At 42.8% G+C, this 24,160-nt stretch overlaps 1 protein-coding gene across 2 annotated transcripts; it reads left to right on the top strand.

Moving 5' to 3' along the window:
- Window positions 1-1,347: 1,347 nt before the first annotated feature.
- On the top strand, window positions 1,348-23,901 carry LOC109905470 (echinoderm microtubule-associated protein-like 1). Of its 2 annotated transcripts, XM_031790501.1 has the most exons (22): window positions 1,348-1,511; window positions 11,338-11,544; window positions 12,165-12,297; window positions 12,530-12,634; window positions 16,504-16,526; window positions 17,377-17,506; window positions 18,081-18,230; window positions 19,110-19,179; window positions 19,500-19,610; window positions 19,786-19,881; window positions 20,117-20,251; window positions 20,339-20,438; window positions 20,621-20,775; window positions 21,034-21,159; window positions 21,338-21,469; window positions 21,698-21,765; window positions 21,942-22,030; window positions 22,213-22,310; window positions 22,401-22,488; window positions 22,577-22,672; window positions 23,102-23,232; window positions 23,405-23,901. In XM_031790501.1, the coding sequence occupies exons 1-22, from the start codon at window positions 1,439-1,441 to the stop codon at window positions 23,528-23,530; spliced, it is 2,442 nt and encodes an 813-aa protein (XP_031646361.1). In that variant the 5' UTR covers window positions 1,348-1,438; the 3' UTR covers window positions 23,531-23,901. The 2 variants fall into 2 exon arrangements, with proteins under 2 accessions (XP_031646361.1, XP_020358447.1); XM_020502858.2 differs by lacking the exons at window positions 1,348-1,511; window positions 11,338-11,544; window positions 12,165-12,297; window positions 12,530-12,634 and adding an exon at window positions 13,698-13,810.
- The last annotated feature ends 259 nt before the right edge of the window (window positions 23,902-24,160 follow it).

Below are 24,160 nucleotides of genomic sequence, written 5' to 3'. Positions count from 1 at the left end.
TATAAAAGATGAAAACAAAGTTTGTTGTGCTATTAACAGTAGTAGTAAATCAGGAGGAATAGAAAGTATAAAACAGGTTCAGAACAAAACACAGAAACATTTAACATCTACAGCTCACATTGGAGAATCCCATTCCATCTCTACTGCTGTACTTGGTCGGAGGAGGCAAGATCAGGTGGGACCATTCTAGCCAATGTTTAGGGCAGATACGCGCGTGATCAACAGGCACAACTGTTTCCACTAGTTACCTGTCACAATGTCAAAATATCGCGGCTATATCGTAGAAGTTCAAATTCATGACAACTAAAATGTGCTGTTTGGCTTTAATTCAAGGTTAGGGTTAGGCATAAAGTTAGCTTGGTTACGGTTAGATTTATTAAAATCACATTTTAAGAAGATAAATTGTAGAAATAGGCGGGGTTTATGACTTTGTGGCTATGGTAGCTAGTGACGACCAGGCAATACTCCGACATAAAAAATGTTTTCTTAAAGTTGCCGTGTCCTACTTATATCAGTACACCCGTAACAACATAATTATTTTTAAAAAACGTATATTTGATCAAATAAGCCAATAGATTTCTTTTGACACAAACTCATCGCTTGGTAAGCGAAAAACACAACAAACCCCACCTAGAGAAAACAGATTTTGCGCCAAGTTATCCCCTCATTCTCCACATTGAATACTCCCAAATTGTCCTTTGAGGTAATTATGTTTCTATGCATGTATCAAATAAGGGTGCGTTCGTAAATTCACTCTGGAGCGCTCAGGGCGCGCTCTTAAATTCAGAGCTTTGTCAGATTGTCCGTCAGTAAATTCAGAGCGTTTCGCCTTCGGAGCGTGGCAGAGGTGGAGGGTTGATCCGAGCGTTCTGACCTCACAACGGCAGTCAAGCGCCCAAGCTAACTGGCTAAAGTTAGCTAGCTTGCTAGCTACTTCCAGACATAAATGAGAGGACACCTCACTCTGACCATTGTACATAACGTTACCCTAGCTGAGCTGTTTTCATGTTATCCAGAGCGTTGGTGACTGTAACTGTGCTGCTGGCAACAATTTGATTAATCTTTTTTTCCCAACGTTACTGACACCGGTCATATTCAACTGGTGTTGAGCGTTCGTAAATTCATCAGTTAAAGCCTGCGCTCTAGCACACTCAGACGAGAGTGCTCTGAAATCGGAGTAGATAGCCAGAGCGAATTTACGAACGCGTCCTAACTGTCACGTGCCACCCCCTCCCCTCACCTCCGAATGGTTGGCAAACTCAATGGTGAGGCTGTTGCTATAGTAACAGATACGGAGAGCAGACGGTAGTCAGGCTGGTGAGCGACAAACAGCGAAAGGTGTTGAGGGTTTCTGGATGTGGAGAAGTGGGGTGGAAAGACGTGTGGATAAGGAGGCTGCAAGAAAGGGGAAGTGACGGGTCTGCTTGAAAAGAAAGAAATGTCGGAGAGGATCGCTTCATCATGTGGGAACCTTTATGATACCACTTCACTCCTTCTCCAGTACTGCAATGGTGAGTTCACCTTTGACTGGTGGCATCTAAGTCGACCGGTTTTGATATGAACCGTGGCACACGGTGGTGGGACTAAGGTTTTCATGCACCTGTTTGCAGGTTTCATACCAGTCTACACGAAACAGAGATGTGCCTCGAGCTACAGATTGTTGAATAGAATGTTAGCTTGCATCGTTAGAATGATCTAGGATCTATCCATCCATCATAGAGCAGGCTGTCATGAACTTCATGTTCACTCACTGTTTTTTTGTGATTGATAGGTGTAACCCAGAGCCATTTATTTAGAAACATATATGGCTCTGGTGTCATCCTGCCAACCCTCTTTGACTATATGTAAAACATTATCCGGCTGGGGGGGAAACAGATAGGCTATCTCTATGATATTTAATAGCGGAACTATTTGCATATTATGGTTTCACTGTTTCAGATTAAGTTGAATTGCCTCCGAGAGGAGAGTGGCAGATGAAGTACACTGTTGTGGCTTCATCTCGCTGTGTTGTAAATTAGAGAATGGTGTTCACTTTTTGAGGAGCAGCAGGGGCTGGACATGACTGTAAAGACCAATCATAACATTACAGCATAATCAAAGAAAAGCTGATGCAATGATGCTGTAACTGGCCACATCACAAGACCAGGTTCATGCATGTCCAGTGTCCACTGTGTGAGAAGAAAACAAACAACACACTATCGGTAATGTCTTATTCGGTAAAGTATTTATTTATATTTTATGCACCCATGCTATCCAATACATTTTCACATAGTTCACAAATCCACTTATGCATCAACGCCTCGTTTGCCATGTAAGCAGTGTGCGAGTGTAGCATACCTAAATAGACTTGCAAGGTATTCAATTAACAAAAATCTGTGAAACTCAGAGGTTCTGTGTATTGGGCTACATGTAGGTCTACATATAACCTATAAGTAGAAGATAGCCTACTATAAAATCATATTCAGTGACAGGTGGACAGACATGGAGAGAGACATGTCATCTGTTCAAATGGCCAGGCTGTCCTGACCCTGTAAGTCTGGGTAGATATTTCCCATGGCAGAGTCTGGTATGCCCAGTACCCAGCCTGGGTGTCCTGCCAGGGTCTCCCATGGCCAATGCCTACCCAGCTAGCACATAATGTTCTAAGAACCATATGTTTCTTAGAGCTTGGTGAGAGTGTGGTTGTCCGATGGTTATTTTGAATACAAGCTTCCCACAACTTTCTGGGAATGGCGCAGGATAGTTGCTTGGCTTTGAACATTCTCAGCACATTTAAATAAATTGACCTAAACAAAATCATTATTTTCTTGGTATTTCATTACTTTAACAAGAACGTTTCCTAAAATATCAAATATGGTTACATCTAATTTCAATGTTTGTAATGTTCTAGCCTCTTGCGAACCATCCTGACCTCGCGAGCTTACATTATGTTTCGCTACACGGATGCAGTCTGGCCACGACAAGAGTCAAACCGTTTGAGCCCCTCCCTTCTATCCACCGTATGGCCGGACCAATCAGCATCCTCTAATAATCTGTGGATCGAGAACCCAATACTCGTTGTTGTCGCCGTTGGTCGCCCTTCATGGAGGACCAGATCAGAGAGGTTGTGAAACTGGGGATCACTGCTGGGGATCCATGGACGTTGCCAGGTTTTCAGTAACCCAGTGTCTTGGTTGCTGAACAACAAGTGGTGGAATATGCTGGCATCAACAGTGTATGGAGAACCTCATGAGGATTGTTGTGGAGGAGGTTCATGTTACATGCAAATGGTAACTATACATAATTTGATATTAATTAAGTCCACGCTATGTTGAACATTAATTGGACTCCTAGCTAGCTAACTAGCTAGCTAGTAGTGCATAAGTAAAAATTAAATGCTTGAAAATGTCCAACATATCTGAGAATATATTTTTATCCTAGAAAACAATGAGATGGTACCTTTACAATTGGTTTACCATGATATAATTTTTAAAAATTATATATTTGAAATATCATAGTTCTTTTGTCATGTCTAATTGCATTAACTAATATGTATTTATCATTGTCGTTATTACACTTTTTTGAATTTGTATTAAGAGATGTCCCAGACTGTTTAATTCCCGACCACATCATTACTGGTTCGCCTGATGTGAAGAGGTGAAGAGGAGCTGGCTGCTTGTCTCTGTGTCACAAATGGAGTGGACATATTCATCATGTTTGGTGACATCACTGACATTGCCACCGGTGTCAGCAATATGTCCAGGGGCCAACCTCTACCGAGGAAGCATCTCCCATGCCGTATGCCAGGTTGCAGTTTTTCTTTTACTCATAGAGAAAAGCAAGGAAGAACCATCAGGGAGAAAACAAGGGAGCAAGGGAGAAAACATGACTTGGTAGTGGATTCAGTGCCAGTGTTGCAAAATGTTTAGTCTGTTGCAAAATGTTTTGCAACAAACTGTTTACTCCAATGTAAATTCTATTGGACATTCTATTCTGGACATTCATTGGACATTCTATTCAATTGGACATAAACAGGTAGGTCCCTCCCCATTTCATTCCGTCTGCTCTGTTTGCTTCCATTTGGTTCTTAAATGGTAAACCGTTTCCGTAATGAATACACCCAAGTCTAGTGAGGAGGACCACAAAAAAAAAAAACATACAGAGGCAAATCTCAGCTTTGGCTTCTTCCTGTCCAACATGAAGGGAGATGTTTTTGTGGTTATACACTGTAGCTCTGTTGTTCTACAAGGCCTATGGTCATAGCCAATATGCCTACAGTACCCTTCTACTGACCTTGCAAGTCATTGCCACTCTTTCCCTTCTGTTGGCACACAGTCTTACCTGGAACATGTTCTAGAATGTGAAGGGAAGGAATATCCCTCTTGACTTACACCTGGAACTCCTCAGCGTCTTAAAGCCATTTTTGAAGGACCTGGGTCCAAACATGACTGAGCAAGCAACAGACAGGATTAGCAAGTCCATTGTTGTCGAGGACATGTTGGACACCACAGACGCTGAGTTCGAGGCATCAAAGTCCAGTGGCATCCATCATGCTGGTCGCCAGACCAGGGACATTCTAGCCTTTGTGGAGGTTGTCAGGGAGGCAGAGCTGTTAAAACCCAACCAGGCAGAGAGTTCACAGCATTCCCTGGTTTAAACAGAAACATTCTCTCTAAAGTGAAGTACAGTGAGATGTTCCCCTTTGATTTGAAACAGCTTAGGTGCCAGGCTAGCTGGGGATGTGGTTGGTTTAATCTGACCGTCTAACCCCGTCTAAGATGTCGACAGTGATTGGGAGTTAAGGAGCAGGAGAAATACACTGTTGTCACTGTGAATATTTCTTATTGATTTGTATTTATCAGTACAACTGTTTATCTGCTATAACTTTCCATGTATCATTGTTCTGTTGTCTACTGTAACAAAGTACAAATCTAACTTTGATTTATGCTTCTTGATTAATTGATCATAAAAAAATCCATAATGTTAAATTGAAATTAAACAACATCGCTGACAGATATGATGGTTTGCATTTGATCAAGGAACAACATGCAGATAGTAACAAATGCACATTTTTGAGCAGTCAATCCATTTTTATCTGCTATAGAACAACAATGTCTGCAGCTAAAATGCCCCCCCCCCCCCCCCCATTTTGCAGAATTTCTCTTGCGTGTTGTAATCTGAATACTGAAAGGTTGTTGACAATGTAGACACTGATGCTGTACCTGGAACATATACATTCACCAATAATAGTAATTATGACAGCCTGAATTTCGGGAAAGTTCTTAAAAGAAGACCTGTGTCATATGATGTTTTTGAAAATATTGTAGAAACACTGCAGCGTTTCCAGATGTAATATTTTTTTCAAAATCATCTTAGCTAACACTATCCACCCCGACCAACTACCCTAATTTCGTTTTTGCAGAAGTAACCTTCTGTCTTATGTACAGTGCCTTCAGAAAGTATTCACACCCCTTTACTTTTTCCACATTTGTTTGTGTTACAGCCTGAATTGAAAATGTATTACATTTAGATTACACACAATATCCCATAATGTCAAAGTGGAATTATGTTTTTCGATTTTATTTACAAATGTAATAAATGAAAAGCTGAAATGTCTTCAGTCAATAAGTACTTAACCCCTTTGTTATGGCCTAAAATAAGTTCAGGAGTAAAAATGTGATTAACAAGTCACATAATATGTTGCATGGACTCACTCTGTGTACAATAATAGTATTTAAAATGATTTTTGAATGACTAGTACCTAATTTCTGTACCCCACACATACGATTATCTGTATGGTCCCTCAGTCGAGCAGTGAATTTCAAACCGATTCAACCACCAAGACCATGGAGGATTTCCGATGCCTCGCAAAGAATGGCATCTATTGGTAGATTGGTAAAACAACTAAACAGACGTTGAATATCACTGAGCATGGTGAAGTTATTAATTACACTTTGGATGGTGTATCAATACACTCAGTTACTACAAAGATACAGGCATCCTTCCGAACTCAGTTGCCGGAGAGGAAGGAACCCACTCAGAGATTTCACCATGAGGCCAATAGTGACTTTAAAACAGTTACAGAGTTTAATGGCTGTGATAGAATAATTGTAGTTACTCCACAATGCTAACCTAATTCACAGAGTGAAAAGAAGGAAGCCTGTACAGAATACAAATATTTCAAAACATGCATACTGTTTGCAACAAGACACCAAAGTAATACTGCAACAAATGTGGCATTGTAATTACTTTTTTTTTCCTGAATAGAAAGTGTTATGTTTGGGGCAAATCCGATACTACACATTTCTGAGTACCACTCTCCATATTTTCAAGCATAGTGGTGGCTGCATCATGTTATGGGTATGCTTGTAGTCGTTAAGGACTGGGGAGTTTTTCAGGATATTAAAATAAACGTAATGGACCTTTAGCACAGGCAAAATCCTAGAGGAGAAGCTGGTTCGGTATGCTTTCCACCAGACACTGGGAGATGAATTCACCTTTCAGCAGGACAATAACCTATAACACAAGGCCAAATATGCACTGGAGTTGCTTACCAAGAAGACTGTGAATGTTCCCGAGTGGCCGAGTTACAGTTTTGACTTAAATCTGGTTGAAATTCTATGTCAAGACCTGCAAAACACTTTGGGACTATATCAACAGTGCACTAATCAAACAAATGCCAAAATATCACTTTTGAGTTTTCCTTTAGGTGTGTTGTCCCGTGTCCACTAATTGGCCACACCTGATCTTTAATGATTGCTAGTCTCTTTTAAAATGGTGTCTGTTTGAAAATACTAAAATGAACAGCTTTGTATGCTTTAAAAAACATGGTATGCTAGCTACATCCTGGTGGCTCAGTTGACTAATTCCCATGGCTAGAGAACAGAAGATTATAGGTTTAAATCTCACTGATACCATGTTGCTATAAAAAAGAAATGTTTGCATAAATAATGCCCAAGGAAATGAATTTCCATGTGTCCTATCTGTGCTCGAAGTTCACTTTTTTTAAACTCATAAGCTAGCAGTGTTATCAAAAGTCCAATTGAAAAAAGGAAGTTTAATTAAGTTTAACCTCCACATAATCTATCATTTCTGTTCTCAGAGCATTAATAATTTTTAAAAAAATTGTCACATACATGATGTTTTATTGTCAAATACACCAGATAGGTGCAGTGAAATAAAGGAACCAGATTAAAACACTCAGAACCTCACAGCAACCTAAAAGTAAACATTCCCAGAAGAGGAAAAACATTTGAAAAAGGATCCGTTTTACCAGGTCATGAAACATATGGCTTCGTTCCTGCAACCAGTCTGAAACCAAAAACATATGTTCCCACGACTTCCAAAGAACCAAATGTGCTAGCTGGGTAGCCTGGATGTGCTGCAGACTTAGGATCTGTTCCAGGCTGCAGATCACCCCAGACGGTGGAATACAGAGGGGAGCAGCTCAGCTTCTCTGCCAAAGGGAGGTAGAATTGACTTTGGAGCCATCTTGGTCAGGGTTGACCTTTACTGTAGATTGGTTGCTGCCTTTGTGTCTGTGACCAAAGCTCTAGTCTGGACTCTGAATTGTCTGGTGCTGGTGGTGACAGCAACAGTTTAGCTCCTACAGTCACTATAGGTTAAGTACTTTAACAGCTGAGATAGCAATTGTGTACAGGTGTATTTTATCCCACAACAAGCTATTGATTATCATGAATGCAAACAATAGATAGTAAAAGGCTTGCAAAGGTAAATACACTTTAACTTGTGACCATCTGGCCCATTTGTGTTATTGACTGCCTCAGACTGCGTGCAACAACCATGGCTCATCTGTCATGAAATCTAATACCTACAGGTCAGCGTTTAGGTGTATTAACCATTGACTCAACATGGTGTAACAACAGGTAGTACGATCCCCTCTCTAAGGTTTGCTCACATTGTTACTCATGTAGACCCTGGTCCCAGTGGTGCGTGTTTGTGTTATTGATAGAGAAGACCTCAGTGACTTCCTTGGAGATGAAGGCAGGGGGCTGAATTGTATTTGTCATTCTGTCATCGATATTATGTACAGTATGATTCCAGCCATGCCATGCCATCTCTCTCTCTCTCTCTCTCTCTCTCTCTCTCTCTCTCTCTGTCTCTCTGTCTCTCTGTCTCTCTGTATGCGCATGTGCGTGGGTGCATTTGTGTGTCATGAATGGAGGAGACTCGGATTCCACCCACTGCAGTCTCACTTCCTGGTTGTGCCTGGCTGTTTCTGCAGCGGTGTAAATGTCTGGCCCCCAGCCAAGCCAGCCTCAGGCTGCATCCACTGCTGCTGCCACTGTGGAGGCAGGACTGCCGGGAGCAGTGTCCTGTTACAAACAGTGACTTGCCTGTCTCTTTGTGAGCCGCATGTACTTCTAGAAAGGAGGAGGAGAATAAGTAGAAGGAGGGGGGGTTGGTCCAGGGAGAGAGAGGCAGAACAGGCACTGGCTGTAGAGGAGACGAGGGGAAAACCCTACATCAGAAAGAAGCCCAGATTTGGCATCCCGGGACCCCCCAAGAGAGCTAAGGAGAGGAGAGCAGGCTGTCAGACTGACTGAGTGACTGGCTGACTGGCTGAGTGACTGAGCATGACAGGTAGGGAAAGGCAAGCAGACTCCAGAGCCCAATGAATATTTCAGCAGGCTTTGCTTTTCGCCCTGACCTCCATTGTCCTCTCGCATCACACATGGGTTCATCCCTCTCCACCTTACGCCATAGAGCTAACCTTCCCTCCTCCCCTCCCATTCCCTCTCTCCTCTCCCCATTTAGTCATTTTCATATTATATCATTAGTAGCCATGCTTTTAAAAAACATTTTTTAACACAGCTGCCACCTGCTTTAACTGTGCTAGCTATAGCTGTCCTTTGCCTGTGCTGTGTCATCTGCTGGAGGCAATAAAGAGAAAGTTATTGAGTACGCATCATAAGCCTGCAGTCTGTTCTGTTGGACAGCTACTGCGTGTAAAGTGCGAGGGGGAAGGTTGTTTCATTAACAAAGTAATGGGATGGCATTCCTGTGGAAGCATTGTTTAAAAATTAGGTAGGTTTAAATGAATGAATGATCACACTTACTTACTTCATTACCAGAAACAATTCAATCAGTTTTTTTTATTTTTACATGGGGATGGGTGGAGTAAACCCCCGTAGATGTAGTTGTTTTGTACCTTGGCCGTTCAGAGGCAGTGTAATTGACATTTGCTGCAGAGGCGATTGAAATCTTATCAATGCTTTTACTCAGCAGATTTCAAATTGTGACCAAGGTTATAAAAGCACGGCATGGTTAATTGACAGCGTCAGCCAAGTAAATAGGTATTTGTTTATGTTGGTCGGAGTATCCAGTATGCATAGTCACTTTACATTTATGTACATACAACCTCAATTGGGCCGACCAACCAGTGCTCCCGCACATTGGCTAACCGGCCTATCTGCATTTTGTCCCACCACCCACCAACCCCTCTTTTACGCTACTGCTACTCTCTGTTCATCATATATGCATAGTCACTTTAACCATATCTACATGTACATACTACCTCAATCAGCCTGACTAACCGGTGTCTGTATGTAGCCTCGCTACTTTTATAGCCTCGCTACTGTCTTTTTACTGTTGTTTTATTTCTTTACTTACCTATTGTTCACCTAACACCTTTTTTGCACTATTGGTTAGAGCCTGTAAGTAAGCATTTCACTGTAATACCTGTTGTATTCGGCGCACATGACAAATACAATTTGATTTGAGTTTGACATGTTCTTTCATTTCCCCTCCTGCTGAATCAAAAACATCTAACAGATATTGGGATTTTTAAAGTCAAACTCTCAACTATGCCCAATTTGAATGTGGGTTCTCCCACAATCTTTCTGCCAGAGAGATGAGGTAATTGGTTCTACTGGGTCAGGCATGTTACAGGCAGAGTAAATAGGCATGTCAGTCAGGGCAGCATTATACTAAGAAATCCTGTTGGTAGTACTGCATATCCTTCTCCAAAGACACATTCATCTAACAATGGTTCTTGGTCATTTGAATGGCATCAGTGTTGTAAAGTACTTGAGTAAATATACTTTAAGGTACTACAGTACTTAAGTAGTTTTTTTGGGTATCTGTATTTTACTTTACTATTGCAACTTTTATTTTTACTTCACTATGTTCCTAATGAAAATAATGTACTTTTTACGCAATACATTTCCCTGACACCTAAATGTACTTACATTCTGACAGGAAAATTGTACAATTCACACACTGATCGAGAGAACATCCCTGGTCATCCCTACTGCCTCTGATCTGTCGGACTCACTACACACAAATGCTTCGTTTGCTGGAGTGTGCCCCTGGCTATCTGTCAATAAAAATAAAATAAAAATTGTGCCGTCTGGTTTGCTTAATATAAGGAACTTGAAATGATTTATACTTTTACTTTTGATATTTAAGTACATTTTAGCAGTTCCATTTACTTTTGATGCTTAAGTATATTTAAAACCAAATACTTTTAGACTTTTACTCAAGTAGTATTTTACAGGGTGACTTTCATCTTTACTTGAGTCATTTTCTATTAAGGTATCTTTACTTTTACTCAAGTATAACAATTGAGTACTTTTCCCACCATTGAATGGGATATGATGATAACAAGCACTGGAATTTTGCCAAGTGGCAAACAGTCGTCAACTCAACATTATAATGTATGTACAGCATTCTGTTACATTGTCAGAATTGTCAGACCTTTCAGTTACAGGGCATCCTATCTGATATTGCACAGTTAAGCATTTGAGCTGGAACAGAGTATTAAATTGGACAGCCACATGATGCCATCCCAGTGAAGGACGAGAGGTTAGGGTCTAGCTGGCGACGGTGCATAATTGACGTCAGAACTGAGGTCATTGTTTTCGCACTATCCACTGAGTTTTTAAAGTAAGATGCGCGACATGGTTCAACGCGCTAATCAAATCAGCACAATATACTTTTTCAAATTGCCGCCGCCATGGAGCTAGAACTAGGGTCAGGTATGATGTGCTACTGACAACACATAAAAGAGTAAAGTCTTCAAAACGGGGTTGGCCTCAATTTTGTTTCAAGTAAATAATGCTTTTAATTAATGTCAGAACTGCACTGTCATTTTTGTTCTTTGCTGTAGGAATTTAAGACCAACATATTGTTTGTCAAGGAAGTAGCCTAGTGTAATCTTTATTAGGAAAAACGAACACAAAGCTTGGAGAATTATGCAAATTCCTGCTTTTGTACTGGGTGAACAACAAAACATCTTTGTTCCATCCCCCTGACTCTGTCTCTGTCCGTTTTTCCTTCTCCCTCTCTCTCCTCTCTCCCCCTCCCTCTAACCCCCACTCTCTCCCTGTCTCCCAGATGACAACGTGTCTGCGGGCAGCACCATGGAGGTGGACGACCGCCTGTCCCACCTGGAGCAGCGTGTCCAGTTGCAAGAGGATGAGATCCAGCTGCTGAAGGCTGCACTGGCCGACGCGCTGCGCAGACTGGGCGGCTGTGAGGAGCTGACTCAGCCTGGGGCCGGAGCGGGGGGGAGGAGGCCTACCGTGGCCGCACCCACCAAGGGTGAGGAGCTGGGAGCCTGGGACCACGTTAGACCACTGTAGTCTCGTCAACGTACAGTACTAGCTGTAATAGGAGAGGAGAGTCTAGAAGCTTCTACTGAGGAGGTTGCATTATAAACCTGATGCACAAGGCGTGGAGAGTGTTAGTTGCCAGCCAGGGGGAATTGTTTTAAGATGGTCATACCCAGGATAATTTAGCCATTTGATTTGGAATTGTAGGACCCCTTAAGGTATCAAACACATATATATATATATATACATTTTATATATACATTTTTGTGTATATATATATATACATTTTTGTGTATATATATATATATATACACAAAAATGATTTGATTTAAACATTTAATTTGGCCCAAAGAAATGCATTGAATAAAGAAAGTCAAAAATATATCATTTAAGGAAGTTTGTTCTGAAGTGTCTGTCCTATTTCTGAGAGATATAAGAAATATCACTATACAGTTTATATATTTTTAAATGTATTTAAAGCTTGCAATGGAGAGATACCAAAAACCACATACAGTACATGGTGTAAGAATTTGCATTGTCAAATTGGAAAAACTTCAACAACAAAGGTCTGTTTACTGAACCATTCTTCTCTCCCTCTTTTGATGCCAGTGCGCCAACTCTTGCAAGCCTTACCATCCAAGCCTCTCACTCTCAGCAATGGTTATGTCCAGCAGAAACAGATGGGGGGATACCCTTCCTCCCCCTCTTCTCCCAAAAAGGAAGTGTTGCAGTCCATCAAAAGGTAAGACATCCAAATGTGTGGATCTAATACTGTTTTTCTTGGTATCCTTCTATTGTGCATTTCCAAGCCCATCCTTAGGGTGGCAGTGTGGCGTTGAATCTACAGTCTGCACGGCAAACCTATGACTGGAGACATTTCATATCCCTCTCAATATCCTTGTTCACTCTTCACCCTCCCCCTCTTTCCACCTCTCGTCTTTTTCCTCTCCCTCTCACCTATTCTCCCCCACTAGGAAGAGCATGTCGACGGAGCGTCTGTCCACGGTCAGGAGAGAGATGGTGTCTGACAGCAGAAGCAGAACCACCTCGTCAAGCAGCTCCACATGTGGCAGGAGCAGGTGATTGTCTGATACAGCACAGACACAGCTAACCCCCTAAACACAGACACTGACACAGCAAACACTCCTGCTCCATCTGACTAACTGAGAGAGCATAGAGCATCCATGCATACCGTATACATCTGTGAAGTCTACCCAACATCTGAGAATGGGTATACAGCTCATCTCTGATCTCTGAGGAAAATATCAAGACAGCTCGTCACGTCCTGAGCAGCCGTAACTGCCTCACTTGCCAGATAAAATAGCCTTTCTATCTCCCTGTTCGATCAGACAGGTGACATATGGTGTGGGTCTGTGTTCTTCTCAGCTATTCCTCGGGCTGACATTGTATTCTGAGAGTAGAGGTGCCATAGTTTCAGTTTTTTTTGTTGACGTCCAATTTAGGGCACTGATCAGTAGACCGATCGTTGTTTTTAACCTCTCGCTGTTCAGATCAGATGACAAATGATCCTTAAACACTTGTGTGAATGCACCACTGATGCATTGTCGTGTAACACTGTGGTGTTGTATTTCTACGGGGAGAGCAGGTGAATGGACGCTGGATGTTTGACTGGCTTGAATCATTTAGACCCCTGTATGTGTAATGTCTAGGGAGGAGAGGAGACGGGTGGAGGTCATCTGACCTCTCTGTCTACATACATATAGAAATTCAGATCTACTGATGTGTTTAACTTGTACTTCCATAATTTTAGTCCGGTGCAGTGTTATGTAGGCTACTGTATTTAACAGAATCAGTCGCTTAATAAAGGAAGATGGAACAGTGTATTCACAGTCAAATGCATGGATGGTTGCTTGTACCAAACAGAAACGCCCCACACCTGCTCATTGTTTGAATAGTAGATAACAAGATCTGATTGTTTTTATGGAGGTGCTATTAAGCTTTGAAAGACAGATGGATACAGTCAGTCCGTCCACTCCTTCTTCCCTCAATGAGCTCACTCTGCTGAGGGTGTCACATTTCAGGGGCTTAGGTAACGGAGGTGTGGTTACTGAGCAGAAGGGAGGTCCAGCAGAGTCAGGAAGTGCCTCCCCATTGGTGGAAAAAGTGCCCAGACTCCGGACACAGCTAAAGTTAACTGAATCAACAAGGAAGCCTGTTAGTTGTCGACAGGGTTCTGTTGTGTGAACTGCGTTGCTGTTACCTAACGGAAAAGTTACCATGAAGAGATCACCCAGGTAAATGAATACGTAAACATTTTGCAGGTGATTGTTTGACAAGCCATTTTGGGTCGATGGGTAGTTTAATCCAACAGGAAGCAGTAACTGTTTTTATCTTATGTAGGACCTTTTGATGAGTTATCTTTCAATGTGGTTAGGGGAGGGACAGCAAAGAAACAAGGCCAGAATGATGCAAATACCCATTGGTGATTTACAACAAACTAAAGCCATAGATAACACATGACTACGAAATCAAAAGAAATGCAAGTAACGTTTCTTTCGTACTGTACAAAGACCTGTCCATTGTATCGTCTCTTTAAGAACATAAGTGTTTGCATGGGGGAGCTTTGCTCTGGGGAACCCAAGGGAGCATTCTGTCTTCTCCCTAGGGTTCTCAGCTGTAAGTATTGGCCATCAGCTGGGATCATGTGCACGGCAATTCCGACGCACTGTTTTAACGTTTAGAAACGTTAATTATCGCTTGCGATACAGTTTTAGAAACTCTACTCTCACATCAAATTCATTCCACAAATACAAAAATATACACTTACTGTACGCTGTTTTAACCATTTGTAACAGTTGCAACCCACTGTATTTTTCAGTTCAAACACTATTCTGGCGTCCTCCTTCCGTTACTCACAGGTGTTCGGATGCGTGCTAGATAGCTAATTAGCGCAGGTAGTCGCCTCTGTCTTCCGGAAACAAGCGCCGTGTGGGAACCCTAGCCACAAAGGTGTGTAGTTAATTTGAACCTTTTGTTTAACATAATAATAATCTCACTGATATGAAAGATAAGGTCCTTATGCTTCCAAAACTGTACCGCAAGCGATGCATGCTAATGTTCAGACCGAGCGTCGAGGCTCTTGAAACCCTCCCTGAACGGAAGATACCGTTGTGAATATACACTAGGGTTAGCGTCTATGAATAGGCTAAAGGGAGCTATGTCCCATTCCAGTTTTAGGCAGATCCTTTATGAGTTTGCATTACGGATGTGTGAGTCAACAAACCAAAAAGAATGGGCATTTTTCTATCTGTGGTTGATTTCCCCCCCCCCCCTTGCTGTTGCAATGTTTCATTGGGATTGTGGGTGGATGGGTAGTTTGTTTATCTGGATTACGGATTCCTCTTGCTCTGCAGAATGACTTGATTGGCACTCTTGCTCATCCACATGCATTAAACATCTCGACTGACGCACCCTGATTGCAGACTGGCTTGATGGGATAGCTGAGCCTGAGGATGAGGAACAGATTGCATGTATTTGAATGGCAAATTTGATTTGGGGGTCTGAGTGCATGCAAATTCTGATTGAGGAAGAGTGAATGATGTCCTGTTGGACCACTTTTCTATCTCTTGCTCTTTTTAAATGAGATGAAGCAGCAATCTGTACTGAAGTCGACTATGGATCTATTTGCATATTTTTGTTCTCTGCATTCGGGTAGCACCTGGAATTTACTAGGTAGGCCTTATGATGGTAGGTTATAATGGCTACTTTAGTATTTACTTCATAGATTTCAACGGAAACGTTCTACCAAATGGTACAGTATTTCTTGTTTTGATGATTCTTAAAGAAATAAACTGCACTGTCGGAGGCTTTTCAAGCCACCCCATTATTTATCTCTCTGGCCTTCCTGTTTGCCAGTTGCCATCAAGCCTTGCTTTAATTAGTGGTTTTGGCTCTTTCAGCGACTCCCATTGGACACAACAGGGCCTCTCCTCTTTTTGAAAATCCGCATGCAGGGAGACAAACAGGCCTTTATGTGGGTACTTTAAAGAGAGCCCTTCCCCGACTGTCTCTGTGGTTGTTCCACAAATAACCAGGCTCCAGATATAATACACTGTAGTGAATGAATGCTCAGCCAAAGACCGAAACATGAAAGCCTCTCTGTTTACTTGCACTTTATCCCTCATGTTTTCAGTCTGTCGATCTGTATTGGATCTTACTGTGTGCTATGCCCTGCGATTAACCAAACTGGTATTTGCCCAAATGTACTACTAATACGGTGTCCGTTTGAATAGCATGATTTAATGAAACAAGCTGTCAAAGAAAATTATCTGCAGCAGTATTGTAATTGTATCCAGTCTTCCTCCGAATAACCTACTGCTCTATACTCTCGGATTGGTTAAAATGCACAGATTGGCAATTCATGTTCCTCCTAGACTTTTCTCTTATCTTACGCACCATCACTCCTGTGACTATGTTGCCATGGTAATCTCAAACTGTCCTAGCTAGGCAACCTTTCAGTGGCTTTGACAGAAACTCATTGCTTTTCAGCTGATGTAGGGGAGTGCTGGAGAGGCCCCCCGACAGGCTACTGACTGTCTGTGCTGTCTCAGTCACTCTCTCTTGCTCTTTATTTCATTCTCTGTCACTCTCGTAACTGACCTTATTTTCTATTTCATGGCACAGCACCAGTTGTATTTTCTATATCATGAATACAGTATTTTCCCGTCCGCATTGTTTGAATACTGTATTTAATGTTTGTTTTCTATATGCTCTACAGTATGAACTACTACTTGTAATATTGCAGGCTATTTGGATAATGCTCACTGGGCATTGTGGCGCAGGTGGATGGGTTCTACTGTAGACAGAAAAGTCGGAGGCATGAAGGATGAGGTCACTGAATAATTTAGTCCATTGCAGCAACACCATGAGTTAAAAACGGCATCTCAGAAAATCACTCTTCTCTTCTTTTTTTTCTTTCTCGTTTCAGCAAAGAATGCTCCGTCAATGCAGGTACGTCTTAGCACGGCAACAGGCCTGCGTGTGATTCCTTTACCATACCCGGCGCCCTTTTATACCTCACAGTTTGACTGCAGAATACAGTGTACAAGATACTGTAGCAAGATAATTCATTATATTAATTATATGCAAACAAAAACATAATTTCCAGGCACTGAGCATTTAGAAATACTACCCCCCCCCCCCCCCCCCGTTAAAAAATAAGCATTGACCAGTGTACTACATGGAAATCCATGAAACATGTCCAATAAACAACAACCAGTAGCCTGTCTGTTATTGTTGGGGCTATATTCATTTTTAACAAGCCAATTACCCTCATTTTCCCATGTCCTCTGAGTGCTTGGGTAGATGATTAGGGACCGCAGAGCTGCATGCTAAGAGCCAGAGAGGACAGCACACTGCTCCGTTAATGAGCTCAATTGACTCCCGTTATGACAGCAGCCGCAGCACTATAATGCCAACCATAACCGCAATTTGTTTTTAATATAACGTTATGTCAGCCAAGAGAGACCGTATTATGGGGTACCCTGAGTTATTGTGGCACCTCAATGTCATGTTTTTGTGCAAAGCTTCAGAACCGTTTGAAATGACATACACTGAAGCTATATCTTTTGCCATCATGCTTCAGTGATTCAATGCACAGATCCTGCCTCTTACATGGGTGGTGGAACAGGATTTGTTTGCGTGCTTATGTTCAGGAGACTTACATTTCACTATATACCATTCATGCTAGCAATGAGCGGTATAGATAGGAAGTGTTTCACCATTTAAAAAAAAATATTATAATAATCTCTCTCTCCTGCAAGTTCTTATCTCCCTGTTCTCTCCCCCTCTCCTGTATCAGAGGATGGCTATGTGAGGATGTTCTTGAGGGGTCGGCCAGTCACCATGCACATGCCTGACCAGAAGAGGGACAGCTACAGACTGGACCACAAGGGGACGCTGCCTGAGCACAAGCTCAAACTGCAGTGGGTGTATCCTTCCGTCACTGACAAACAGAGAATAGTGCCGCAAGGCATACGGGTGTATTCACTACGAACCAAACGGAAAACAAACCGGGTGGAACCTACCTGAACTATTCCAATATAAGCTTGTTTTTGTTGCATTTTTCCCCCAGTTTGATAGGGTTGGAGTAAGGATTACACCCCAGATGAGGCAGGGAAAGCTTGTGGGGGACAATGGCTATAGAAGTATATTTAAGCAATAATGTGTGTATGTGTATATGACCAATATACCATGGCTAAGGGCTGTTTTTAGGCGCCACGCAACGCGGAGTTCAGTTTATAATGTGCGTTTGTGAAAGAACATTTCAGTGTTGCAGTACTGTCATCACAAATAAATATATAGTACCACATTACTATTTTTATTTTTTTATAGTTGATTACTCGTGTGTGTGTGTGTGTGTGTGTGGCCTCTGGAGAGTATCTTCTTTGATTTGTATTGTACTTACCTCCCATAAGTTCTGAGATGGCATCAGCCTCCTACTGTTCAACAGTATAATTGTTCAGACAGGATTACTGTTGTGGTCCTTAACCCTCGGTTGTCCAGGTATGGGTACAGGGGCAGAGACTGCCGTTCCAACCTCTACCTGCTCCCCACAGGGGAGATAGTCTACTTCAATGCCTCCGTGGTGGTGCTCTACAATGTGGAGGAACAGCAGCAGAGACATTACCTGGGCCACAACGACGATGTCAAATGGTAAGGCTAGTTGGTGTGCTTGGTCCAGTAGCTCCCACTACCATAACCTTTTTAGATGACTGGTGTAGGCATATGACTTTTCTTTGAGATTTTTTATTTTCTTCTTCTTAGCCTTCGCTTTGACTCCAGATGGTGACACCCCACTGCATTTAGTGCAGCAATGCACGTCATAAGCTTTGCAAAGGGCAAGATGTGTCATCTGGAATTTATTTAGCTAAATGTGATTGCACACTAGATGGCATTCACAGTTTTGTCTGATAATCATCAGCTATCACTTGATTTAAATCGGGGCAAGATAGTTTTGCATTTTCCAAAGGCTTACTGTGCCAAGAGAACTTCCTTGAATGACACATTGATTCAGAATAAACGTTATTTAAACGAGGTCCTGTTCGAGGCTCGGTGTCTCCTGTGCAAACAAAGGTTGGGCTGGTATATGTTAATGTCCTACTTGCACAGTATCATTTTCATACATGTTGGGCTATAGCGAACTCTGACATACCTGACCAGAATACTCTTTCATTTGTATTGTGGACTGTTTTCAGTGTGGCTATAAATTCTACATTATTATCTTCAAAATGTGCAAATGTGTTCATGAAAGTATTACTTATCATCACAACACTAATGCTTGAAGGGCTTTTCATACCAGTGTATTTGTTGTAGGGCTTGTTATTTGCTTTTTGAAGTATCATTGACAGTTTGTTTATTTCATGAGTCATTAAAGGGCTGAATAAATGAGTTGACTTTGACAGCATTTTAGCCTGTTGTATACAGAGACTGGGGGGGGGGGAAACAAACAAGAATTCCCCAGAGGACAGTGGGAAAGGTTAGCTTGGCCTTATGACTCGCCACATCACTGTGACTGTTCTGTCTTCCCGACAGCTTAGGCATCCATCCAGACATGGTCACCATAGCCACTGGACAAGTCGCCGGAACCTCCAAAGATGGCAAGGTACATTTTTAAAACCAAACAATCTTCTTCAATTCTGGAGGAATGACCTCTTATGGGAATCGTACTGTGGTTCACAGTAGTATGTATGTATGACTGCAGTGGTTCCAATTTCTCTCTCTCAGACCCACTCTTTCTCTCTTTCATTCATTTCATTATCAGCTGTTAGAGGGAAAGGTACATTTAAAATCAACAATTTCTGAAGAAATGATCTGTTATATCCTCTTATGGCCATCTTATATTGTATAATATTTATAAATTAATTATAGCGCATGACTGCACTGTATCCAATTTCTTTCTCAAACCCACGCTCTCGCTCTCAGATGTTGCCGCCTCATGTGCGAGTGTGGGATTCGGTCAGTCTCAATACCCTGCATGTCATTGGGATGGGCGTGTTTGACCGGGCAGTCACCTGTGTGGCCTTCTCCAAGTCGGTAAGCCCTCCCCAACCTGCTTACAGACCGAACTTTGAGAAGAGAAAGTCAGTCATTCATTAGTACTTTGAAAACATGTTCCATGACAATAGCCGGCATGTATATGTTAAATATCTATAAGTTGTCAAACGAATAGAGCCACGTATGCCTCTGACTAACACCTGTCCTTCAACAGAATGGTGGTGCTCATCTCTGTGCCGTCGACGATGCCAATGACCACATCCTGTCTGTGTGGAACTGGCAGAAGGAGAAACAGCTGGCGGATGTGAAGGTGACGAGGCCTCAGACTAAACTACAGTATGCATGAGGAGAGCTGCTTTCCTTGATATTGCATGGCATATCACTGCAATAAAGACGAGTCATGATTGATCACTGATCATAAATAAAGAAAAGTGAAGGCGTCAGCAGTGTAGGCCTAGGTATGAATAAGTGTTGTAGTCTGTGGCGCAATCAGTCACCATCGTCTGCCAGTTCAGGGGTCTAATTCCTGCTGTCATCCCCTCCAGTGCTCTAATGACTCAGTGCTGGCCGCAGCCTTCCACCCCATGGACGCCAACCTGATCGTCACCTGTGGGAAGTCCCACTTGAACTTCTGGACCATGGACGGAAACACTCTCACCAAGCGCCAGGGGCTGTTTGAGGTCTGTGGATGAGCGAAAGACAACTTAACTTCTGCCTCCTGTTAACTTTTTAAACTTATAACGGAATTGTTAAACCTTTTCTCCCAGAAAAACGAGAAGCCCAAGTACGTGCTGTGTGTGGCCTTTGCTGAGAACGGAGACGCCATCACAGGAGACTCCAGTGGAAACATCTACGTCTGGGCCAAAGGTCTGTTTGAAGACCGTAGCCTTCTCAGCCACTGTAACTTAGTGCTCTGCAACCAGTCGTTCAGTTCACACATCCATTTCTTATATGAAAGCAATTTATTAAGAAAAAAAGCACACATCGCAGAAGTCCACCTCACATCCCTCCTTGAAGTATATTATTTGACAGCGGTTTGTGATTGACAGGTGGGAACCGGATCAGCCAGGTGGTGGCGAAGGCCCACGAGGGCGGGATCTTCTCCCTGTGTGTGCTGAAGGATGGTACACTGGTGTCCGGTGGAGGGAAGGACCGCAGGATGGTGCTCTGGGACCATGACTATAACAAGCAGAGTGAGATGGAGGTGAGAGAAGAGGGTGTGGATGACTCCGAAGGATGAGTAAACCTTATGCAGATAAGGACACGCTGTACTCTTTATGACCCAAAATCGAGACTGCTGAGCTCATAGCTTCCCTCAACTTTTCCCCTTTAGCACATAACGGTTAGCAAGACCAAGCGTTTAACTGTATAGGTGTCCTTTGGGCAGCCGTAATTCTACTAGAATGACAGGCCCCGGAGGTATAGTTTTATGCTTGTTGCTGTCGTGTGTCCTCTCTCTCAGGTGCCTGAGGCGTTTGGGCCAGTGAGAGCCGTGACTGAGGGGAAGCAGGGGGAGCTGTTAGTGGGGACCACCAAGAACACTGTCCTTACAGGCTCTTTCCCTGAAACACTCAACCCTATAGTACAGGTACACCACCTGTCAATTGCCAATGGAACATATCAGTAGGAAGTATGGTTTTTACCTGTTTTATAACCCCCATATTTCTCTTCTCTCCCTTCCTCTTTTACCTTTCGTCCTCGTCTATCTCCATTTTGCTTTTTCTGTACTTTCTCTATCTCACCTCTCTCGCCTCTTAATCTCTCAGGGTCACACAGATGAGCTGTGGGGCCTGGATATCCATCCTTCCATGGAGCAGTTTGTGACTTGTGGCCAGGACAAGCAGGTCCACCTATGGGACACCAACTCTCATCAGCCTCTCTGGAGCAAGACTACCGAGGTGCTCAATCTTCCAGCTCTTCTCTGTAGCTACTCTCCTTTTGAATATACACCAGCTTCAAGAAGAGTTGTACTTGGTCCAGATCCGCACTTGGTTACCTTGCTGTAATGACAAAGGCACTTGAAACATCTAGCTTAGTGATTTTACATCAGTCCAAAGTAGTTGTCTTGTATGCGATGGGCACCGTGCAGCCCTGTTGATCCTCCATGTCTCCCTCCGTTCCTCCAGGACCCAGGGCGCTCTGCAGGGTTCCATCCCAGTGGAGCTGTGCTGGCAGTGGGGACCATGACAGGAAGGTACTTCAGATCCTCACGCACTGGCTTGACGATCATCTCTTATTGGACAGTGAAACGCTAACGGCACAATTCAATTGGACAGGATGAAGGATTTGCTATGTAATTTGATTACATGGTGTCAGTGCAATGACTCCATCCAATAACCTCTCCCTATAATTTCCTCATCCTGTCTGTAGGTGGTTGGTGCTGGACACGGACACCCAAGACCTGGTGTACATGCACACTGATGGCAACGAGATAATTTCTAATGTCAAGTACTCCCCAGGTACTGTGCAAGAGTCATTTCCGATATTACAAATCCCGCCTTAAATATACACGTTGTTTAACGTATAAGTGAAATCTCAGAAAATGGCTGACCATCTGTCTGAACTGAATGGTACAGGATTGTACAGTGTTCTTATCCACCTCCTCCTACAATCACAACTAACCTAACTCTCCTGCTCTCAGACGGCAACTTCCTAGCCGTGGGTTCCCATGACAACTTTGTTTACATCTATGCCGTGACGGAGAATGGCAAGAAGTACAGCCGCGTGGGGAAATGCACTGTAAGTAATAAAGACAATCCCATGGATGGGAAATTAAATCCCTGTTTTTAAAAACTATTACACTAACATTTTTATTTATTTTCCTCCTAGGGACACTCTAGTTTTGTCACCCACCTGGATTGGTCCGTCGACAGCCAATACATTGTAACCAACTCAGGAGACTACGAGATCCTATTCTGTGAGTCTGTTTTGTCCAAACGGGTAACTCTTGTCTGTAACTGTAGTGTTGTGGTACATTCTAGCTTATCTTCTGTTTGTGGTTAAAGGGGAAGCTTCCAGTGGCAAACATGTGACGAGCATGGACCTAGTTCGTAATGTGGAGTGGGCAACCTCCACTTGTGTACTAGGCTTCAGCGTCTTTGGTGAGTCACCACTTCCTGTTTTCACTTGTGATATGGGGTAATGATGACAAAGCCAGACTGTAGCTTTATGAATCCAAGAAATGAAACTTCTATGCGTCATCTGTAACGGAGTTCTTTAAACAGTCGGTTCAGGTCACTCTAGCAATTGGTGATTGTGACAGCAGTCAATCATTTTAAAATGGAGCTGTTAGTCTTTGCAGTTGTATCAAGTGGGAATCTATATTGTTTCCTGCCTCTGGTCTGGTTTGGTTCTATCTGGTGGAGTAATAGTGTTTACTTGCGTTTACCGTCTACCCTACCTACCTTTTGCGGAAGAATGCTTTGAAAGTATAAACACTTAAGCGTGACTCTTTTTTTCTTCACCACGACTGGCAATCACAGTTTACCCAGCTATTGTTTCTTTACCACTACGTCGCTGGTTCAATTTAGGTGTTTGGCCCGACGGTGCTGACGGCACAGACATCAACGCCGTGTGCAGGTCACATGACTCCTCCCTGCTGGCCTCTGCTGATGACTTTGGCAAAGTGCACTTGTTCTCCAACCCCTGCTCCCAGCCAAGGGTACGTTTGTTGTCATTTACATCTTATATGCTTTTATATTAGTGTTTTCTCATCCACTTAAATGAACTTGTTTGCATCTAAACAAAGTTAATCATTCAGGGGACATTTGACAGAAGTGGATGAATTATTAACCTTCTCTTTGTTTGTCTCCCTTCCTTGTCACGCCATGCAGGCCCCGAGCCATACCTACAGTGGCCACAGCAGCCATGTGACCAACGTTGCCTTTCTCCACGACGACAGTCACCTGATCTCCACCGGCGGGAAGGACACCAGCATCCTCCAGTGGGTGGTCGCCTAGACAACCCTGCTGCATCAGTCTCCACCGTCGCCTCCTGCCCACTAGAGGGCAGCACTTCTGTGCCTATAAAAACACCCACTTTAACCCTCTCCTCTCTGCACTCCTGTTTGTCTGATGGTACTGTCCTGAGGTGCCACTAGGTGGGGCACTGACTTCAGAGAATAAGCATGTCGAGCCTATTTAAGACTATTTAAACACAGTTGTAGCTGCTATTTATGTTGCAAAGGTCTATAGAAGTATATCTGAGTGGCTGTGGTATTCTAATATTAACTGTAATGTGGTGTGGCACCTACAGTAGCACTTGAAACATATTTAGGACTGAGTTTAAGCTGTGCTTTGCCTTCATTTGTTTAATAAAGTTTCTAACCTGATCATGTTTGAATATTCTCTGATACTGTATTTAAAGAGCTATCTATCAGAGGCAGTGACTCAAACGGTGTACTGCGACTTTAAAAGGTAGCGCTAAAATAATCATGTTGAATGTAATGTAGAATTGCAAACATTTTGGGTTTTCTGACTTGCTTTGGAGCTACCGGTATGTAGTTGATCATCCACTACAGTATACTCGAATCACTTCCTGTTCTCTGTAGACTGTCGACATGCTGACGACCATAACACCCCTTTTAACCT

Source organism: Oncorhynchus kisutch, linkage group LG15, assembly GCF_002021735.2.
Source record: "Oncorhynchus kisutch isolate 150728-3 linkage group LG15, Okis_V2, whole genome shotgun sequence".
Classification (NCBI taxonomy): Eukaryota; Metazoa; Chordata; class Actinopteri; order Salmoniformes; family Salmonidae; genus Oncorhynchus; species Oncorhynchus kisutch.
The sequence above is the reverse complement of the archived record's forward strand: the minus strand, read 5'-3'. Positions and strand labels throughout refer to the sequence as shown.